This window comes from Rana temporaria, chromosome 2 (assembly GCF_905171775.1).
Source record: "Rana temporaria chromosome 2, aRanTem1.1, whole genome shotgun sequence".
Lineage (NCBI taxonomy): Eukaryota > Metazoa > Chordata > Amphibia > Anura > Ranidae > Rana > Rana temporaria.
This window is the reverse complement of record NC_053490.1, coordinates 130,136,515-130,159,077: the sequence shown is the minus strand read 5'-3', so window position 1 is coordinate 130,159,077 and position 22,563 is coordinate 130,136,515. Positions and strand designations below refer to the sequence as shown.

The following is a 22,563-nucleotide window of genomic DNA, read 5'->3' as shown; positions in this document are numbered from 1 at the left end:
GCCTCTCGGAAGACTGTCAATCAAGAAGGAACGCCCGCTCCCGAAGACCCATACCCGGAAGCGACGGAGAAGATGCATCTTGAAAACGGGTAAGTACGGATCATATTTTAAAACAACTAGCCGATTCCCCTAGACAAAACGAGCAGGAATCTAAGGGGAAAAGAAAAAAAATATATATAATTTGGTGAACTCTCGCTTTAATGTTCTATTCTCCAAGAGCCCATTCACACAGGGGCGGCACGACTTTGGGGGCGGCACGACTTTGGGGGCGATCTCAAGACGACTTCAGAGGGGACTTGCAAAATGACTTCTGTATAGACTTGCGTCGCTCCTATTAGAACGGTTCTTTTGAACAGAGCGGGACACGACTTGTCAGGCGGCTGTCGCCCCCGACAAGTCGCCCCTGTGAGAATGGGCTCTTGGCTACAACCATTGTTGTTATTTGCCCAAATTGTAGTAAAGACCAATGAGAGCTGAAAATATTAGTCATGTGGCTTCTAACAACTATTGTAATGACAAATTCACATGCAGTGTAGCTAAGTTGAGTAGTGTGTGGAAATATTTACAAATGCACAGTTTAGGAAAAAAAATGTACAAATGGGCGAAAATTTAAATATCCCTTTTCCATGTTTTTGCTACCAAAACTAACAGCTGTTGCCCTGTTTAAGGTGACATTTATTAGAAGATATGTTTTGGTTCAAAATGGGCTGAAGGTCAACAGGCAAAGTCTACTACAAAAAAAGAATTCATCATGTTTTTAGCCAGGGCTTTTTTCTTTCTCCGAAAATAGGTGCAGGAACTCAATCACGACCCCCCCCCCCTTCGAAACCCTCTCGCACGTGCACACACCCCCTCCAAACCTCATCACATAATGGGTTAATAGTGTGGTTACATTTCACTAACAGTGGAAGGGTCTTAAGGGGCATTAAACACCAGGGGCCAGATTCAGGTAGCTCGGCTTATCGTTGAGCAAGCGTAGCGCATCTCATATGCGCTACGCCGACGTAACTCTGAGAGGCAAGAGCAGTATTCACAAAGCACTTGCTCCCTTAGTTACGGCGGCGTAGCGTAAATGGTCCGGCGTAAGCCTGCCTAATTCAAATTTGGAAGGTAGTGAGCGTGTTGTATTAAAATTAACCGTGACCCCATGTAAATGAATGGCCGAACGAACATGCGCAGAATCACGTTGCATATACTCCCTAAGAAACGACGGCTCAATGTGTACGACGTGAACGTAACCTACGCCCAGCCCCATTCACGTACGACTTGCGCAAACAACGTAAAATCCGATGGCTGTTCCGACGTCCATACCCTAACATGACTTACCCCTGCTTTATGAGGGATAACTGTACGCCTTACGTAAACGGCGTAGCTTACTGCGACGGGCACAAGTACGTTCGTGAATTGGCGTATCTAGGTCATTTACACATTCGACGTGTAAATCAATGGAAGCGCCCCTAGCGGCCAGCGTAAATATGCACTCAAGATACGACGGCGTCGGAGACTTACGTCGGTCGGATGGAGCCAGAATTCAGGTGTATCTGGTTTCAAGAATACGGCGCATAGATACGACGGCGCATCCTAGAACTTACACGGCGTATCAACAGATACGTTGGCGCAAGTTCTCTTCGAATCTGGCCCCAGGAGTGCATTACATACAGAGTGTAGAGTTCGGAGGTGCTCTACAAAGAGTTCAGCTGCTTACCTCTGCATCCCCATTCCACATCCCACTTTCACCCATCTTCAGCTCCGACCTCTCCATGCAACCCCCCCTTCCTTTAAAAGCTCCACCATTGTCCACATATCTTACTTTTGTTGCTGTATTAAGCTGAAGCACCCAGCCAGCCCTAGTACCTCCACTGTAGGTGACTTCTGTGTTTTACAAGGGATAGTGGTAGGCAGAGAGCCTGAGCCAGAGGTGGCGGAACCGAGTTCCATATGGGGAAAAAAAGCCCTGCCCTTAGCACAAATTGAACCTCTTAAAGGCTAGAAGATGGTAGAAAAGGAATGAGTTACATTGCCATGGGTTCCTGGTGTCTGAAAGAATCAGCGGGGGGAGTAAAGGACAGGGGAGTATGTGCTGCTGGGGAGGGGGAGGTAGTAAACCTTTTAGTCGGTCATGTAAAAGGAAAGGTTTACTCTAAGGAAACCTATGCTGAAAGAAATTGGATACAATAGCTGACCTGGCTCTCCTGAAAAAGCTAGTTGGTTGACGGTTATACCGATCCAATGCTGTCAGTAGTTTGAGTGAATGACCTGAAACAAGTATACAATTCACATATTTTGACTTTCCTTGAAGAATGAGGTCAATAATGAAACCTATTTCTGTCAGTACAGGTTATGGATACGGGTACTGCATTCTGTTACACTTTGGTTACCCTTTGTCTGATGGACCATTTTCATCAGACTAGCCGATCGTGTGTGGGCCCCATCGTTTTTTTTATCCATCGGTTAAAAAACTAGGAACTTGTTTTAAAATTATCTGATGGTTAACTAACCGATAGAAAAAAATTATCGTCTGTGGGGAAATCCATCGGTTAAAAATCCATGCATGCGCAGAATCAAGTTGACGCATGCTTGGAAGCATTGAACTTCATTTTTCTCAGCACGTCGTGTTTTACGTCACCGCGTTCTGACACGATCGTTTTTTTAACTGATGGTGTGTAGGCACGACTGATGAAAGTCAGCTTCATCGGATAACTGATGAAAAAATCCATCAGTCCGTTTTTATCGGATGAACCGATCGTGTGTACAGGGCATTAGTGGTTATAGAACTAGAGATGGGAAGGGCTGCAAATGTTTTTTTTTTTTTTAAACTATTTATTTCATTCAAAGCCCTTTTTTTTTCTGAAAAAAATTAAGTGTGGAATATGTTATTTTACAATGATAAATAATATATCTATGGCATGGTATTTAACCACTTCCATACCGGGCCTATTTTGGCACTTCTCTCCTACATGCAAAAATCATATATTTTTTGCTAGAAAATTTCTCAGAACCCCCAAACACTATATATGTTTTTTTTTTAGCAGACACCCTAGGGAATAAAATGGCAGTCATTGCAACTTTTTATCTGGCACGGTATTTGTGCAATAATTTTTCAAACGCCTTTTTTGGGGGAAAAATCATGAATTAAAAAATAACAAAACAGTAAAGTTAGACCAATTTTTTGTATAATGTGAACGACGAAGTTACGCCGAGTAAATACATATATAATAATTTGGACACAGACATCATTTTAGGTTTTTGCAGGTATTTACCAAAACCTCTGCTATGAAATATGAACATATATCCCTCTATAGTGTGTACCAGTGGCGGCTGGTCCTCCTATTTTTGGGGGGGGCGCAAACATCCCAGCCGCCACCCTCCCGCCCCACCCCGCTGCAGGGTCCACACTTACTCCAAGCACGATTACGGCTCACTGACTCCTCCAACTCCCTCCCGCTCTCCGCATCACCTGAGCCACAGGTGACTTGTCTGACCCCGCCCCCTGTCACACCTGACCCCGCCCTCATGATAAAAAACATGCAGATCGGAGAATAGATCGCTATGTGTGATATGGGAGAGAGATTCTCCATGTCACCTTCCATATACCGAAGAGGAGCCAGTTGTGTCCTCCAGTGACTCCAGGCAACTCTGCCTCTGCACGTGTCACTGCCAGAGACTGCACTCTCATATCCTGCCACTAGCTTTCCCCGCCTCCTCCTCTCCGCTCCAACCACTGCTGCACACATCACACAAGTGGGCCCACCTTTTTTTGACGCCAATTGGAGCTTCAAGCTTTAAACGTGCATCTAAAAAAAAGCATTGAAATCTATGTGTCTGGCGCCCTGCATGGAGATTAGGGGCCAGGGGCATGGCTCAGGGGGAAGTACCCCTGCGCCCCTAATAAGCAGGCCCGCCACTAGTGCGTACTTGTGTCAATCAGGGGCACCAAGTGTCACCTATCTGCTGCCTCATTCCTCTGCTGTCTGCATGAGTCACTTCTGACAAGTTTTCGCAACACCAAGAGATAAAAAGATGATGGGAGGGAGCTCCAGCACACAGCTTGTGATTGACAGCCTCAGCTCTGTGAAGGGTGGGTGAGGGGGTGTCCCTACCCTCCACACAGCTTTCGCTGAGCTCTGCAGAGTGCAACATCAGTTCCCTTCCCCCTGCCCCTGAGTGCTCAAGCTTTATAATTTCTGGACTTTCAAGGGTTGTAGAGGAGACAGAGCTGCAGATAAGCATGTACAACTTGTGTAAGATTTCCTTCATCCCTGTTATCGCCTGAGGCCAGTCACTACAGTGGGTATTTGTATTGGTTTTACAACCATTTTAAACCTGCATTTTGTTTTGGAACCCAACCAAAAATTAAGCCTTCCTGTCACATTTGAAGTTGATCGGCTTTTGGTGTGCGCTTCAATTTTTTCTCTGCATTTTTATTTATTTGAAGTGTGAATTTTATAATTGCTATTGACAAGTATGTATTGTGTGTAACATATATTTTATCTACTTGATGTTTCTCAGGTTTTATACCACCCCATACAGTATTGCCCCAAACAGGGTGATCGCTCAGGCAGCCCTCTCCCCATACCTGCAATCACCTGTATCTTCTTATCAGGTAAGACTAATCCTAATCTTCTGGCAGAACTTTTGTTGAAATTTCAGTTAAGACAGGTAGCTAGATTCAGGTAGGGCGCCGCATCTTTAAGGCGGCGTAGCGTATCGTATTTACGCTATGCCGCCTTAAGTCAGAGAGGCAAGTACTGTATTCACAAAGCACTTGCCTCCTAACTTACGGCGGCGTATCGTAAATGGGGCCGGCGTAAGAGCGCCAATTCAAATGAGGATGGGGGGGGGGCGTGAGTTATGAAAATGATTGGTGACCTGACGTGATTGACGTTTTTTACGAACGGCGCATGCGCCGTCCGTGTACATATTCCAGTGTGCATTGCTCCAAAGTACGCCGCAAGGACGTATTGGTTTTGACGTGAATGTAAATTACGTCCAGCCCCATTCACTGACGACTTACGCAAACGACGTACAATTTTCAGATTTCGCGGGAACGACGGCCATACTTAACATTGGCTAGGCCAGCTATTTGTTGGAATAACTTTACGCCGGAAAACACCTTACGTAACCGGCGTATCTTTACTGCGACGGGCGCACGTACGTTCGTGAAACGGCGTAGCTAGTCGTTTACATATTCTTCGCCAAACTCAACGGAAGTGCCACCTAGCGGCCAGCGGAAAAATTGCACCCCAAGATGCGCCGGCATAGGAGACTTACGCCGCTCGTATCTTAGCCTAATTTAAGCGTATCTGGTTTCCAGAATGCGCCTAAATTTGCGACGGCGTAGATTCAGGCCCCGTACTCACGACCAAACATGTCTGCTGAAACTGGTCCGCAGACCAGTTTCAGCAGACATGTTTGGCCGTGTGTTGGCCCGAGCGGACCATTTTCGGGCGGATCGGACAGGTTTCCAGTGGACAACTGTTTCCTGGACTTGCTTTAAAACAGTCCGCTGGAAACCTGTCCGCCCGGACATGTACGGTCGTCTGTACAGACCTACCGTACATGTCCTGCCGCCCGCCATCCCTCGCATGCGTCGAATGACTTTGACGCATGCGTGGAAGCATTTTAAAGGCGGGCCGCCCACGTCGCCGCGTCATCGTCGCGGCGACACCACGGACACGCCACGCGTATTGTTTACTCGCGGACCTCTGTTCGATGGTGTGTATAGCCATCGAACAGAAGTCCCCGGGCAGTCCCCGGGCAGACATGTCCGATGGAAACGGTCTGCAGACCGTTTTCATTGGACATGTCCTGCCGTGAGTACAAGGCCTCAGAGTTACGACGGCGTATCTACTGATACGCCGGCGTAACTGTCTCTGAATCTGGCTAAGAATGTTTAATTGCATGATGCGTTCTTAGCTCAATTTGTTTAGCTGTAAAGCTTCCCATAAATGGATCAAAATTTGTCCGGTTCAGCAAGGATCGGCTTAATTTGAATCTTTCATTGGCTGTTCCTTTTCATGAGAAGTCTATTTGAAGATCAACTTCTCATGAACAGAAATGTTGGAAACGTTTACTTTGATCAGCACATGCAGCCAATTGGCTGCAGCTCTGATCCGTGTATTCTGGGGAGTCCCACTGTCAAAATACAATGACACAGAGGAGAGGATTCCCACATGTGAGACAATTGTTATGTCCTGATGACCATTATTTTTAGTAGTGAGAGGTTGATGCCTTATAGCCCAGGGAATTGGGTCTATATGCTGTCCATACAAAAGGGATATAACCGGGTTAAGCAGTGCCATATGTAGTTTTGAGGTAGTAATGAGCACTTTGTGGTGTTGGAAAAGCGATCATTCTCTTTTCTCTCTGGTAGCGGAGTGTTTTATGAACAGGGATTGATAGATCTCTTACCACTTGTTCTCAGGATATGTGCATTTATTGTTTGCCCTTAGGCTTTAATGTATTGCTGTATGTGTTTCTGTTCCATCTTAAGCAATATTGTTCTATTATCTTTTATATCTGTATGCTTTGACCATTTTTGTAGGTTCACAATCCCTCCTGGATGCATCATCAGTCTTACCTCATGCAGCCTGCAGTGAGTATTTGTTATTTGCACATTTAGAAATTTAACTCACTCTTTACTATCCAATTTTTTTCTGTTCTGATCTTCCTTTCTTTTGCACCCACTGCTCTGCCACTGGTGCCAGCTTCCTTTTATGCCCCTAACAAACTTTATAGCCTTGCTAGGTCAGATACTCTGAAGGGGTTTCCAATTTAAACAGGAACCAATATTCCCCTGCTGATTTTGTACACTGACAAAAAAAAGGATCAGTCTATAATTTTAATGGTAGGTTTAGTTTAACAGTGAGAGACAGAATAACAACCAAAAAATCCAGAAAAACTAATTTCAAAAAAGTTATAAATTGATTTGCATTTTAATGAGTGAAATAAGTATTTGACCCCTTCGCCAAACATGACTTGGTGGCAAAACCCTTGTTGGCAACCACAAAGATCAGACGTTTCTTGAAGTTGGCCAAAATAACAAACATGTAATACCTGCTCTGTTGCAGTGGCTTTGCACAGAGCAGCCCGGATCCTCCTCTTCTCGAGTCCCACTTCTATGATCCAGGCCCCTCCCTCCTGTTTAGTGCCCCCCCACAGCAAGCAGCTAATTATGCGGGCACCTGAGCCCGATTCAGCCCAATTGCTATGGGGGCACCCAGGCCCGATTCAGACATGGAGCCCTGGCCCTGCCCCCCTCTCTCCCCCAATTTTGGCTAGCTGACTTTGATAGCAGCGGGAGCCAATGGTGCCACTGTTGTGTCTCAGTCAATCAGGGAGGAGAATATCAGACAGCTTAGACACTCGTGGACATCACTGGACAGAGAGGTGTATTAGTGGTGCTGCTGCACACAAGGCTTTTTTATCTTAGTGCATAGAATGCATTAAGATAAACCCTCTGCCTTTACAACCACTTTAAAGTGGTTGTAAACCCACTATTTGGACTTTTACCTACAGGTAAGCCTATAACAAGGCTTACCTGTAGGTAAGGAGAATATCTCCTAAACCTGCACGGTTTAGGAGATATTCCCCCCGCAATGCAGGCGGCGCATGCGCAGGGGGGAATCCACGGCTGAAGGACCGGCATCCGCCGGACCCTGCCGATTTTAAATCTCCCGCGCGCACGCGCGGGAGTGACGTCATCGCCGCTCCAGCCAATCACATCGCTGGAGCGGCGATACCCGGAAGACACGCCGGAGCAAGATGACATCCTGCTCGGCGTGGACCAGGTAAGTGGTACACACCTCGTTCCGAGGTAAGTATTTCATAATAGGCTAGTATGCGGTGCATACTAGCCTATTATGCCTTTTGCATTGCAGGTTTGGGGAAAAAAAAAAAAAAGTTTATGCGGTTTACAACCGCTTTAAGGTTTAGAGGCTGGCGTTTCGTAACTCGAACCTCTAGTTTCCTCCACATATTTTCTATGGGATTAGGGTCTGGAGACTAGCTAGGCCACTCCAGGACCTTCTTCTTGAGCCGCTCCTTTGTCACCTTGGCCAAGTGTTTGGGGTCATTGTCATGCTACAATATCCACCCACGACACATGTTCAATGCCCTGGCATTATCCTGTACCCTTAGCAGAAAAGCACTCCCAAATAATGTTTCTACCTCCATGTTTGATGGTGGGGATGATGTTCTTGGGGTCATAGACAGTTTTCCTCCTCTTCCTCCAAACACATTGAGTTGATGTCAAAGAGCTTGATTTTGGTCTGACCACAAACCTTCACCCAGTTCTCCTCTGAATCATTCAGATGTTCATTAGCAAACTTCAGAAGGGCCTGTACATATGCTTTCTTGAGCAGGGGGATCTTTACGGGCGCTGCAGGATTTCAGTCCTTCACAGCGTAGTGTGTTACCAATTGTTTTCTTGATGACTATGGTCCCAGCTGCCTTGATATCATTGACAAGATTCTCCTGTGTAGTTCTGAGGGCCGTCTTTTTCACTGTTCCCACTATCATTGAAACTCCTCAAGGTAAGATCTTGAGTGGAGCTCCAGACTAAAGCCCCATACACACCATCAGATTATCTGCAGATTTTTGTCTTCAGATTTACCAAAACCATGTAGTACAAGGGCCTGCCTGATTGCATACAAATTGAAACTCTTAAGGTTTGACCTCCTATTATATGGTTTTGGTAAATCTGAAGACAAAAATCTGCAGATAATCTGATGGTGTGTATGGGGCTTTAGGGAGATTGACTGTTATTTTGTGGGTTTTTTTTTTTCTCATTTGCGACTAATTACACTAACGGTTCACCCTCTCACCAAGCTGCTTGGCGATGGTCTTGTAGCCCATTCCAGCCTTGTGTAGGTCTACAATCTCGTCCCTGACATCCTTGGACAGCTCTTTGGTCTTGGCTGCCAAGGCTGGAGAGATTGGGATTTGATTGATTTCTTCTGTGAACAGGTGTCTTTTATAGAGGTAACAAGCTGAGATTAGGAGCACTCCCTTTAAGAGAGCGTGCTCCTAATCTCAGCTTGTTGCCTGTATAGAAGACACTTGGGAGCCAAAAATCTTGCTGATTAGTAGAGGATCAAATACTTATTCCACTCATTAAAATGCAAATCAATTTATAAATGCATCTTTCTCTGTCTGTCTCACTGTTAAAATAAACCTACCATTAAAAATCTAGACTGATGATTTCTTTGTCCGTGGGCAAACATACAAAATCAGCAGGGGATCAAATACTTTTTTCCTCTCACTGTATCTCTTCCATGACATGGTCTCCTCTTCTGAAAGAGCAAGACCCTTCTTCTGCTACTGTTCAAAGGGTGGCCATTGCATTGAAGGTCTATGTCTGGGAAATCGAAACCCAGCAGGTGGGGGGGGGGGGCACAGAACATAGTGAAATTGGTTAAATTTACAAGTGGGCAAAACCCTTTCAGATGATATCTCCCATAAGCAAGGAAACCAAATTTATAAAGGATGCCTATCTTTCCATAGATATATGGATATTGCAACGAAGCAACGGCAATAAAGCAGAGCAAAAAATAAATATATTTATAGCTTAAAAAACCTGTAAACATCCATAAATACGCAAATTAGTGTCAATTTAATAAATGTCTCTCAACTGTGTTTTTCAAGGATACATAGAATAATACAATATGTTCTATCCTATAGCACTTGTTGACAATGCACAGGTATTCTCATGGACTACTACTCCTATGTATGTTGTAGTGCAAAATGTGCCCTAATTGAGGACCACAGCTGAGACACGCTTAACTCCTCTAGACCTTTTACTATCATGTGGCATAGCTGGAAGGTGACATTGTGGTTGTGTGCACTGTGGCCTCTTGAACATTCACTCTTTGTTAGGGAACTATCCTCACTCCCACTATGGACCATGCTATTTCCATTCAGCCTGCTTCCATGATGGGACCTCTGACTCAACAGCTGGGACACCTGTCACTGGGGAGCACGGGAGCGGTAAGATTTGTATTTTTTTATTTAAATAAGTAATGTCCATTCTTCATGATCTTGTAACTAATGTTTAAAGATGCCAAGATTGTATATGTAAGAATTTGCAACAACAAAGTTGGCATAGAGCGAACATATGTTGGGGGACTTGTACTCCAATTATATACAGTGGGAAAAATAATTATTTGATCCCTTGCAGATTTTGTAGTTTGAAGTTCGCCCACTTACAAAGAAATTAAGGGGTCAATTTTTATCGTAGGTGTATTTTAACCACTTAAGGACCAGGCATATTTTTAAAACTTGTTGTTTACAAGTTAAAGCGGAGTTCCAACCACAATTAGCATTTTTTAAATGTATGTCCTTTCATCCTGCGTTTTTATAATATAAATCCGGTCACTTACTATTTTACAATCCGCCGCCGCTCCGCATAGTTATCCAAAAACTTTTTTTTAAAACTATGTCTACACCGTTGTCATTTTGCTTGTGGGCATTGTGAATCCTACAAGCACTTACTTCCTGGAAGTCTTGGATGGGGAGTGATAATTGGACAGCGCACTGCATCCTGGGAAATTATGACACACATTTCCCAGGAGCATTAGAGGGAGATGATGTCAGAATCCTAGATTGATCCAAAGGCAGATTTCGTGGGACCGCATAGCAACAGGCATTACCAGATGAGTAAAAATATATTTTTTTTTCCTTTTTTAGGTCTAATGAGCACAATAATGAAAAACAATTTTTGGGATGGAAACTCCACTTTAAAGATCTTTTTTTTTGCTAGAAAATTACTTCGAACCCCAAACATTATATATATTTTTTTCTAACACCTTAGAGAATAAAATGGTGGTCGTTGCAATACTTTTTTGTCACACCGTATTTGCACAGCGGTCTTACAAGCGCCTTTTTGTATTTTAAAAATACACCTTTGAATTTAAAAATAGGACAACCGTAAAGTTGGGCCAATTTATTTAAATTTTTTTGTGAATGATGATGTTAGGCCAAGCAAATTGATACCCAACGTGCCACTGACATATGGACCAAAATGAGGAAACACAGTGGTCAGAGGGGGATAATGTATTTGAAAAATCCGGAAGTGTTCCACTTGAAAAAAGACAGAATTCATCTAGTGAAAACAAAAGAAAAAATAAATGGAAACCCCTCAAATACAGAATCCTATACAGTTGATCCAGACGAAGGCAAGAACCCCTATAAAGCATATAAAGCATGACCCAATTTGCTCCAGCAGGAGAAAAATAAGTCCCTTCCTGATCCTCCAGGAAGCAATCGCATATTTCCTGGATCAACACTCTGGTGGTATTACCATCCAGTTATATTTTGCGCATTTAGCAATGCATCCATCTCTTTTTATAAAACAATCTACGGAGCTGGCCAGAAATAGTTCTTGAGAGAGTCTATTCTACATTTACTGTGGAGAGGCCTTTCCATATGTGAAGATGAAATCCCCTTTTCTCCAGACATAAAGAGCCCCCTTGTCCTCTGTAATGGACTTAAAGTGAATAACGCTACACCATGTTCACTATATGAACCTCGTATGTGTACTGTATATACTAGGGAGCAGCATTTGAATATACATGAGCCACTAGAAAAGTAAGTATATAAATGCTTCTTTTACAGATGACCCCTTGGCTAAAACTGAGCAAGTTGTCGCAGGGTTACTTTTAGCTAGTTTTATACAAAAAAAAATTATGTATTTTTTAAATAGCTTAAAGGGGTTGTAAACCCTTGTGTTTTTTTTACCCTAATGCATCCTATGCATTAAGGTGAAGACTTGTTCCAGTAACCGGCCCCCTAGCTCTTCCCGTTTTTACTCACCTGAGCCCTGGAATTTCCCACGGCGGAGACGCGCTTTTCCTCTGGCTGGGGTTCTCGGCTCTTGATTGGATAGATTGATAGCCGCGCAGCCATTGGCTCCCGCTGCTGTCAATCAAATCCAATTACGCGGGTGCGGGGGGCACGGCTGAGTCCTACATTCGGCGTCTATGGGTAAAAGGTAACCCCCTGGGAGAGCGCCTCTCCTAGGGGGTTATACGATGCAGGGAGGAGCTACAAGAGTCACCGAGGGACCCCAGAAGTTGAGGATTGGGGCCACTCTATGCAAAACGGACTGCACGGTGGAGATAAGTATGATATGTTTGTTTTTTTTCTGACGGATTGTTCGCTCAAACTTGTCTTGCATACACACGGTCACACAAATGTTGTTGGAAATTTCGAACGTCAAGGGTGTGGTCACGTACAACACTACGACGAGCCGAGAAAAATTAAGTTCAATGATTCCAAGCATGCGTAGGATTTTTGTGCGGTGAAATTGGCTACAGACGATCGGAATTTCCGACAATAACTTTTGTTGTCGGAAAAATTGAGAACCAGCTCTCAAACATTTTGTTGTCGGAAATTTCGACAGCAAATGTCCGATGGAGCATACACACGGTCGGATTTTCCAACTACAAGCTCACATCGAACATTTGTTGTCGGGAATTCCGACCGCGTGTACGCGGCATTACAATTACTTTAAGCTGCACTGTAATGACTTTTACTTGTGCTTTCTTACTCATTTATTTTTTCTATTATAGTATATGCCAGCTGCAGCCGCTATGCAGGGGGCCTACATCCCCCAGTACCCGTCCGTGCCTTCTACTGTCTCCCTAGAGGTGAGAAACTGTTCTGGATGAATGTAAAGAAATGGGGAGGCGCTAGAAATTGTGACAGAATAGTGTCGAGTTAGCCTTTTGTTTCTGCAGCTCATTTGTGCACTTGTTTTCAGTTCATATTTTCATGTTGTGAAAATATTTTTATGTTTAGCCATGTAAAGAGCTGTTTAGAGTTGGCAGGATGGATTCCCATATTTGGTGAAATGTTCTCCTCCATGGATATTGGAATGTCACTCCAGATACGTGCCTTGTTCTCTCATTTGCTACTATAATTAGCACATCAGCCTACCTATGGCCCCAGCACAGGTCAGGTCTGCTTAAAAGCTCTAAATGTTTCATTCTATCCATCATTCATAAAAATAGAAAGCATTTTTGATGGTTTCCTTATCATTTTTGGATATAAGTGGTTTTCTCTCAGGGTATTGAACAATGACACAGGTTGTAACATTTGACAGATTCCTGCTAACTATTTGTTTTGCTCAGGAGAGCAGCGGGCAGCCTCAACAAGTGGAAGCCACCACAGACCACGCCGGTTATTCGTACCAGTGAGAGAAAGTGTTGGTAAGTAAACATGGTTTTTCAGTTTTAAAGAGACACTGGCCTTTCATAGTTATCTGTATGTATATAGTCTTATGCCGCGTACACACGATTGGAATTGCAACAAAACCGTGGATTTTTTTCGCTCAATTGTTTGCTTAAACTTGTGGTGCATACACACGGTCACACAAATGTTGTCGGAAATTCTGAACATCAAGAACGCGGTGACGTACAACACTACCACGAGCCTTGAAAAATTAAGTTCAATGATTCCGAGAATGCGTCGAATTGATTCAGAGCATGTGTAGGATTTTTGTGCATCGGAATGGCATACAGACGATCGGAATTTCCGAAAATAACTTTTGTTGTCGGAAAAATTGAGAACCAGCTCTCAAACATTTGTTGTTGGAAATTCCGACAGCAAATGTCTGATGGAGCCTACACACGGTTAAAATATCCGACCAAAAGCTCACGTCGAACATTTGTTGTCGGAAATTCCAATCCTGTGTACGCGGCATTAGTCTTTTTACACCTTTTAAAAGAGCAGTATGCATTTTCATTTTATTCAATAATCATACTTGACAGCACCGTGGTGTAGTGAGTAGCACTCTCGCCTAGCAGTAAAAAGGGTTGCTGGTTCGAATCCCAACCACGACACTACCTGCCTGGAGTTTGCATGTTCTCCCTGTGCCTGCGTGGGTTTCCTCCGGGTACTCCGGTTTCCTTCCATACTCCAAAGACATGCTGGTAGGTTAATTGGCTTGTGCCTAAATTTGCCCTAGTATATGAATGTGAGTTAGGGACCTTGAGGGCAGGGACTGATGTGAATGTACATTGCATATGTAAAGCGCTGCGTAAATTGACGGCGCTATATAAGTACCTTTTAATAATACTTACCTAGGTGGATGCAGCACCGGTCCAATGCTGCATCTGTCCCCGCCACCTCCAAGACTGAGAAATGAGCGATCAAACAATGCTGATTGCTCAGTTCTCACAGCTCCCCGAGCAGAGAGCTGGAGACTGTCAGCTGTTGCTCTCTGCTCTCCAATGATGGGGCACCATTCCCCCAACTGACACAGTCAATGGGGTACTATTCATCCCATTAAAGCCAATGATGGGACACTGATGCCGGGTAATTTTCTACTCCCACAGGCCGCAGTCTGGCCACCCTAAAACCTGAAGGATAGTGAGCTCACTCACTTTTTGTGCTACTTTAACTGGCAATTGTCATGCAACACTACACAAATTAAATTTTTTACCATTTTTTTCCCCCCACACCAGAAGAGCTTTCTTTTGGTAGTATTTGATTATCACTAGTTTTTTTATGTTTTGTTATATAAACGAAAAAAAGACATAAAATCTTGAAAAATACATTTATTTTCTACTTCCTGTTATAAAAACAATAAATTCAAGTTTCTTTATAAATTTAGGACAAAATATACATATTTTTTTTTTTACATAATTTCATCAGAGTAGTTCAGTGTCACCATAGTGACACTGTATTACTCTGGAGAGGGTGATCAGGGATTATTATTTTTTTTTTTTACAGTGATGATCACTGTAACGGAAATGTTTTGAACTGTCATGAATAGTTTATATTTAAAACATCTGTGATTTAGTATTGTGTCCCGTTATTGGTCCACAGCTATCACATGGTACAGGATGCTGTGATTGGCCCAGGGACCATGTGATAGTTGTGGGCCAATCACTATAGGAAACGCAGCTGTTATGCATGAAATCCTTTCATAACAGCTTTGTTAACATTGTAATCATGCGAATACAGTGGCCAGGTATCAGGAGCACGCTGCATGCCACTAACCCATAAGAAGCAGGATGCCGTACAGTACATGCACATGACTCTCTGACGCAGTAAAGGATGTTTTGGACAGAAGTACAATTCTTTGCATAAACTTTAACATAGAAACTGCCTTTAGTGTGTGGGTCCCCCACTCTTTGGCCTCTACTGATCAGCTCCATGTGATCTGCTGTGGGGCCCTGTATTCTGTGAAGAAGGGTGGTGCAACTTCCTGAGACAGCAACTGTGGCCCGGATTCACAGAGAGCGGGCGCCGTAGCGCAAATAATATATGCTACGCTGATACAGCGCAGAAAGGCAATCATGGAATTCACGAAGCCAATGCTGCCAAAACTGCGCTGGGTTTCGAAAGCGTAAGTCGGCGTAGGTGGAAGTGGGCGTGACCCCATGCAAATGATGGTCCGAGCGCTAGACAAGTACGTTTAACGAACTGCGCATGCATCGTGCAGTGGACGCATCCCCCTGCGCATGCTCACAACCACGTCAGAACAACTGCCTAAGATACCCTGGATCACTGCCTACGCCATGAACGTATCTTACGCCCAGCCAGACTCGCGTCCAAAATAAACTACGTAAAATATGGCGGCTTGTATTCCTTGCATGTCTGCTGCTGGGTTACACCTCCTTTTATGGGGCTTAACTTTACGCCGGACATACAACTTGCACGCACTAGTCGTAGCCTGCATCGGGCGGACTTACGTTCCTGAATCGCCGTATTTTCCTCATTTGCTTATTTGAATGGCTGATCAATGGGAGCGCCATCATGCGTCCAGCCTAAATATGCGCCCACGCTACGCCGGCATAGGCAAGTTACGTCGGCTGGATGAAGCCTAATTTGAGGCGTATCTTAGTTTGTGGGTCTGGCGCACAGATACGACGGCGCATATTTGTACTAACGCGGCGTATCTTGAGATACGTCGGCGCAAGTGCTTTGTGAATCCGGGCCCGTGTCACTTTTTATCTGCTTTTGTAGAATTCTTATGACTTTGGAGCCTATTAAAACCAGGCGAACAGCAGTGTCCCCAACTCTCAATGTGTAGTTGAAATAAAGTTTCAAAAACATGGTACTGTGAACCATGGAATGTCAAGAGTTCCAGTTTTGGTTGGATTAGGGGGATTTTGCCTCTTGTCTACAAGTACCTTTAGGGCAGTTAACACTATGTAGTGCATTCTCAGGTCGGATAATACATTTTTTTTGGGTATTTATGTGTGCGACGTGGAAAATGATGACCATATGTGAAGACATAATTTTTTTGTGAATGAGAAGTGTAACATTGTTACCTCAGGTGCTTCCATATTTTCTCTCATTTCCACACATGCTATGGTTTTGAAAGTAATGTGTACCTTCTATGCTTGAATTTTGTATTGAAATGACATCATTTCTTTGACAGGTTCACATGTGGGAATGAGTCAGCACAGGAAGTGACAAGATGGAGAGCTGCAGGGCTGAATATGAGGCTTTACTGAAAAATGGGGAAAAACTGAAGAGAAAAAAAAAACAAAAAACACACACACACATTGGGGGCGGGGATGAATGAAGAAAAAAATATTTTTCTTTCTTTCTTTTGCAAAGAAGCATTTTTACTGCAATAAACTTTAAACTTCCAAGGAACCAAAGCAGCTAGAAAAAAGATAACTCAAGAAATGTCGTGAAACCAGAACAGACGTTCAAATCTCAACTGAGACTTAAAGGAAGAAAAACAGAAAAAAAAATGAAAAAAAAAAAAAGATAAAAAGGAGAAAAAAAATCCAAGAAAACTTAAAAACAAATTCTATTTTAATAAGAAGATTTTTTTGTCATTTTTTTTTACCGTAGAATATTTTTTTTTATTTTTATTTAAATGCGTGCCGTATAAGGAAATCGCAGTACCAGGACATAAGCCGGCGGAGCGTATGCGAAAGAGAGACTGTAAAGGGGAAGTTGCAATTTTGCTGCCTGACGCCATTTTATTTTTCACATTTTTTAAAGACTGTGGGGCTGGATTTTCTTTTTGTCTTTTTCTTGGGAGGGGGAAGGGGGGGGCATGGGTTGGGGGAGGTTTGGGGAACTGGGAGTTAAAAAAAAATGATATGCAAAAATGGTTTTCTCTTTTTTTTTTTTTTTTTCGTTTTTTTTTTTTTAAAGGTAAATTTAATATTTTGTTTGAATTTATGTTTGTGCTTAACGTTTGTCACCAATACAATTTTATATGTTTTCCCCCAAATGGAGACCTTGGCAAAAAAATCCAGATGAATTTAATTAGATGCTGATAATAATACATGTGGGGTCATAGGAATAATGAAACTGAACGCTTTGTAAAGTGGTTTGTTACACGTTAGACCATGCAGGCTTCTTAAAGTATGAGAATGTACTTTATGTCTGCATCTGAATATTTCAGAATTGGCCTCTGAAGTAACTGCATTTGGAGAAATCTTCTTGGCACAGTGGGACAATTCATTAATTATAATATTTTATATAGTTCATAGCGGACGGCCTTAAAAACAACCTCTGGGTTCACCAGATCATTTGGCAAATGGTAATAATAATACAAAAAAAAAACCCATGTAAGAAACATTACCTTTTTAGCTACTTGTAAGACACACTTGCATTTTTCTATTGATACCTTAAATATCAATGCTGGCCACATATTAGAACATTTTCAAATGTCATGCAACATCCCTTTAAAAACTGGGCACAGTTAATATAAGAAAAAAATTATATATTTTTTTCAAGTGGGGATTTTTTGAAGTCACTAACAGAATTTTGAAGTCCCAAGTTCTCAACTGGCACATGAAGATGCATGCTTGTATACTACAGTTGTGTATTCTGTAAGCCTTTTATTCCTTATCTTCATGGAATTTACAGGAAATTTACAAAAAATCCATTTTGGCTGATAGCAGGGATGGTTTGACAAAGCTAAACATGGTAATTTTTAGGTAAATTGGGGAATATTTATTTTAGGTTTTCAGTTGCGTATGGGGTATTTAGTTTTACGTGATGAAAGATCTGTTCATATATGGCCAGCATTAGATTTGGTTGTCGGTTAATTGCCCCCAATTTTTTAATTACCTGTACGCAGTGGAGATGGCACATGCATTGTTGTTACAGGACCCCCAAACCTACAAAAAGATCATTGTACTTTGGGGGAAACGGACTCTCGCAATTTTTACAACTATTTATAAAGGTGGTATTATCGGACCCCTATCCCCCCCCCCCCTTTTTATTTTTTGGCACTTTACTGTTTTTAAACATTAACAACTTAGAATACTTTTTTACTTGTAAAAACCAGGGCAAACAGCAGGCAATGTAGAAACTGAAATCCGGGGTAGTTGTGAATCCAAGTCAATTTGCAGTGCTTTTTTCTCCTCGATGGAGAAAGACAGAAATATTTGAAGTGGAACTTTACCTCCCTGCCCAAAATTTAGGAGCAGGCTTTTTATTGCAGAAGAGGCCTACTATATCTATTCTGAAATATGAGATTCTTACCTGCCTGTTCACAATCTTCCTGACAAGGTACACTGAATTCTGTTTGCACAGCTCAGTGTCTGATTTTGGTAAATGGCGTCCTTTTCCAGCACAACCAATTAAGATGGGCAAAGATCCCAAACCCAGGAGAAGACAAGGCGAATATGTTGGCAACAGCAAAGGACCTCGCAGATAACGCATCACTGGGGGGGGGGGGGGGGGTGGCAAGTATAGTTCAGCTTTAAGGTTTTATATACCTGTGCAATATTGCCCATGTGCTAACTTGGTTACAAGGACAAAATGAGGCACCAAGATGGCTTCCTACCGTACAACTTTTGATTTGAAATATCGTCTCTTCTAAATTGGCTCTTGAAATTTCTACAGACTCCCCTGTAAATGTTATTGAAGTCTATTTAAATTAAACTGGCTTGTAATAAAAATCTATTATCCTTAGTGGCCCTTTGATATTAGATAAGCAGACGAATTGGGTGCCTCTCATAGTTAGGCTGGCAGGACTAGTTTGAATCTTTACGGTCCATGCATACTATACTTAAAAAACAAAAACAGGACTTTAGCATTTTTTCTGTAGAAAGCCGCTCAATGTAATCCTATGTGTCCACGCACATTAGGACCTTTTTTAGGCTGGGTTCACACTGTTGCTACATGCAGCTCACAACAGGGGTCCAGTATCACCGTTTCAGGTCCAATTTTCAGCGCGATTTTTGGGCTGCATTCGGACCTGATCCAGACAAAAAAGACGCAGAGGACCCCTGTGCAAATTTTTCCCGCAAAGGGCCAGTCACAATCTCCTACCATGCAAATTGGATGTGGGGATTCCGCATCCAATTCACATATGTGTGATCCCAGCCTTAGAGGAATATTGTAAGCTCGGTGTTTAGAGCAGAAAAAAAAACCTTCTGGATTGCATTTTTGTTGTTTGAGTAAAAAGGAGAAGAAAGGAAGGACAAAAATACCCCAAACCTATACAGACGTTTTAAAACAAAGGCATGTAATCTAGTACTGGATTGCATTTTTGATAGTTCTCTGGCAGAAAAAAAACACTTGTACAAACAAACTAGCATTTTTTAAGCCCAGTGTGCATGGACCTTTAGTCGTGAAAAAAGTACCATTGATCCTGCTTAATAACTATTTAGGAAAATGTACCTCCTGATTCTGCTTCAGGGAAGCTCAGTGTAGATGTATGGCTGTATGTTGGTTTTGGAATACGGTAGGTAGGTCATGATTCTGGTAGAGTTTTCTGACTTTAATACTACTTGCTGAATCTATTGTGTGGTGCTCTTTCCAACGTACTTATTTTAAAGTAACTATAGTCTGGAGCTTTACAGGCTTTATGAAGGTTTTTCTTTGTAACCAGTGAGGAATGATACACTGCAGAAGATCAAATGAATAACAAAAGTAGGGTAATATCACGGATTAGATTATACTTAAAATTAATTTTAATAGACACAAACCAGGAGAGGGTAAGGGTACACCAAAATACATTGGTTTAGTTTTCACTGGAAGATGACTAGGCGATCTCCTGTTTTTAAATTCTATTTATCTGTTGGCCACACCAAGGACACCATACATTGGATTTTTACTCCGTCGATCTAATCTCCTCACTGCTTATGTTGCCTGCAAGTCTCCAAACTCCAGTAACTTCAGCAGTTATTGCCCCAACACAGATGCATCACTGTGCACAAGAAGGAGCAGGAGGCCAACTTTGTAAATTCTTGGTGCCAGATGCAATAGTGAGGTCTTTTCCGACGATATGACCGTACATGACACATCATCCTTCACCTAAAACCAATATGACAGTTATGCTGCAGTTCGGATTTAAACATTATTTGCCTTTGTTACAATGTTCTAATTTGTGTTTGGAATGGCAGTCATGTGATATGAGATTTTTTAATGACATGTTTAAAGTGATTCTAAAGGCTCAATTTTTTTTTTTTAAATGACAAAGATGTCATACTTCCCTGCTCTGTGCAATGGTATTGCACAAAGCAGCCCTGATCCTCCTTTTCTTGGGTGTGTCGCCAGCGATCCTGGCTCCCCCCTGCTGAGTGCTCCCAGAGTGAACGCTTGCTCTGGGGGCACTCACTTGTTTTCGCTCCCAAGCCCTGCTCTATGGGTGCATAAGACGCACAGAGCACAGCTCGGCCCTATCCCTACTCCCTCCGCACTGGCTGTGATTGACATCGGCAGGAGCCAATGGCTTCCACTGCTATGTCTGAGCCAACGAGGAGAGAGAGGGCCTGATCGCTGGATCAAGATCAGGCTCAGGTAAGACTGGGGGAGGAGCTGCATGCAGAAAGTTTTTTACCTTAGTGCAGAGAATGCATTAAGGTAAAAAACCTTCTGCTTTTAGAACTTTAAATTTTTATTATTTGTAGATGTTGTAGATCACCATCTTCCTTCCTGGCCTGGAATTTTTGTATACTTTGTCATTGAGGGCTTCCATTATTTCTGCATTTATTTACTTCCAACGTAGTGTAAATAAATGTTAAGGGCATTGCAGATGAGGTCTTCCTTCCTTTTTTTTTTTTTATATAAAATAGGACAACCAGACAGATTTTACTCGGCCTCTTCGTCCTTTTTCTAGAAACGTCAGAATCTTGACTGGTTACTATGGACAACAGCTCCATTGTTTTAGTAGCATGCTCTAGGTAGAATATTTGGAGATGTTACAAATTTTCCCCAAGTGTTTTGCCTCTGAATGGTAACTTGTATTACTCTTACAAGAGGATGAGTTTGGTGGGTTATGTTCTGACTGTTTTTCCTGTACTAAGGAGTACTGTGCAATACATGGCATTAGTTACGTTCATTAGGCTACTTGTACCCTTAAAGTTTAGTCCACAATAGATCTCAAAATACAATAATACTCATCTTTTATGAGTATAGGCTTCTAATTGCTGTGCTATGGCTGCTATCCAGATCCATCCCCTAAAGGCCAAGTTTACCTTTCAAAAATTGTATATGCACATACTGTATATTTGCAGCAAAAAGTCAAGACTGCAAAGCATTGCAGCCACGATCTGTGGATCACGGATGCAATGCCAGGCTCTTGCAGACTCCTCCTTCAGCTCTGTCTATACTGAGGTATGGGCTTTCATTTAAAGAGCTGGAGAAAGTGTCAGTGGACTATGAGTGTTGCGATAACTGCACTTGTGTTTCATTAAGAACTGCAAGTCCATCTAGGCATCAAGGTATCTGCCTTCTGTAATCCTCTGTACAGCAGATCTTAGAGTGGGATGGGTCTGTACTAGAAGCCAGTAAGAGCCGGTTCACACAGGGGCGGCACGACTTCGGGGGCGACTCGGCCAGGCTTCTAGTATAGAAGTCAATGCAGGTCGCCCCCGAAGTAGTACAAAAACCTTTTTCTAAGTCGGAGCGACTTGCGTCGCTCCTAATAGAACGGTTCTATTCACTAGAATTGGACGCGACTTGTCAGGCGGCTGCGTCGCCTGATGAGTCGCCCCAGTGTGAACCGGGTCTAAGTCTCTGCTGTAGTGCACATGTACTGTCAGGGAACTTACCAATAGGAGGAATAGAACATCGAGTGATAACTGATTGGTGTGCTGCTTCTCCTTCAATGCCCAATCGGCAAGCTGGGGGGTCTTTTGACCAGTGTTGTTGATCACACTTCTGCTGCAGTGGGGAGCGAGGTTCTTGCTCTGTGGTCTAGCAGGGATGCCTGGATCATAAAACAGGCAGAACAGAATACCCTATTATTTGAAGGCTAAACAGTTCACATATGATCTTCAACAGTTCATTTAGCGTTTAGCTTTAAATGATTTCCAGTAATCTCCCTGGAGACTATTGGTTGTTCCACTCTCCTCCATTTAAATATGCTTACAATATTTAGTGCAACAAACACTAAATATAAAAACCCATTGTGAGCTTGCATTTATTATTATTTTTTTTGTATTTTTTTGTTGCCGCTGTAATTTATAATAAATTGTAAAGTTTCTTTGTTAGAAATAGCAGAGCGTACACAGCTTTCTGTCCGAAGTGGGCACTTTTTTTTTTCTAAACAAACAATGCAGTGTTGGCTCTAACTTAGCCCTACAGTATTCATTACCAATAACTTTGTTTGTCAAATGTGCATTTAATATA

The 22,563-nt window shown here is 42.7% G+C and overlaps 1 protein-coding gene across 7 annotated transcripts in view; it reads left to right on the top strand.

Moving 5' to 3' along the window:
- The window catches only part of RBMS2 (RNA binding motif single stranded interacting protein 2), a 151,614-nt gene extending 134,902 nt beyond the window's left edge, over nt 1-16,712 (top strand). For 4 of the 7 annotated variants that reach the window (XM_040341036.1, XM_040341035.1, XM_040341038.1 and 1 more), the window contains exons 9-14: nt 4,510-4,603; nt 6,545-6,595; nt 9,877-9,987; nt 12,570-12,647; nt 13,103-13,208; nt 16,391-16,712. In XM_040341036.1, coding sequence (XP_040196970.1) covers nt 4,510-4,603; nt 6,545-6,595; nt 9,877-9,987; nt 12,570-12,647; nt 13,103-13,208; nt 16,391-16,425 — 475 coding nt within the window. In that variant the 3' untranslated portion in view covers nt 16,426-16,712. The remainder of the gene's footprint in view (nt 1-4,509; nt 4,604-6,544; nt 6,596-9,876; nt 9,988-12,569; nt 12,648-13,102; nt 13,209-16,390) is intronic. The other 3 variants (XM_040341039.1, XM_040341041.1, XM_040341042.1) reach the window with 3 other exon arrangements.
- Nucleotides 16,713-22,563: the final 5,851 nt, after the last annotated feature.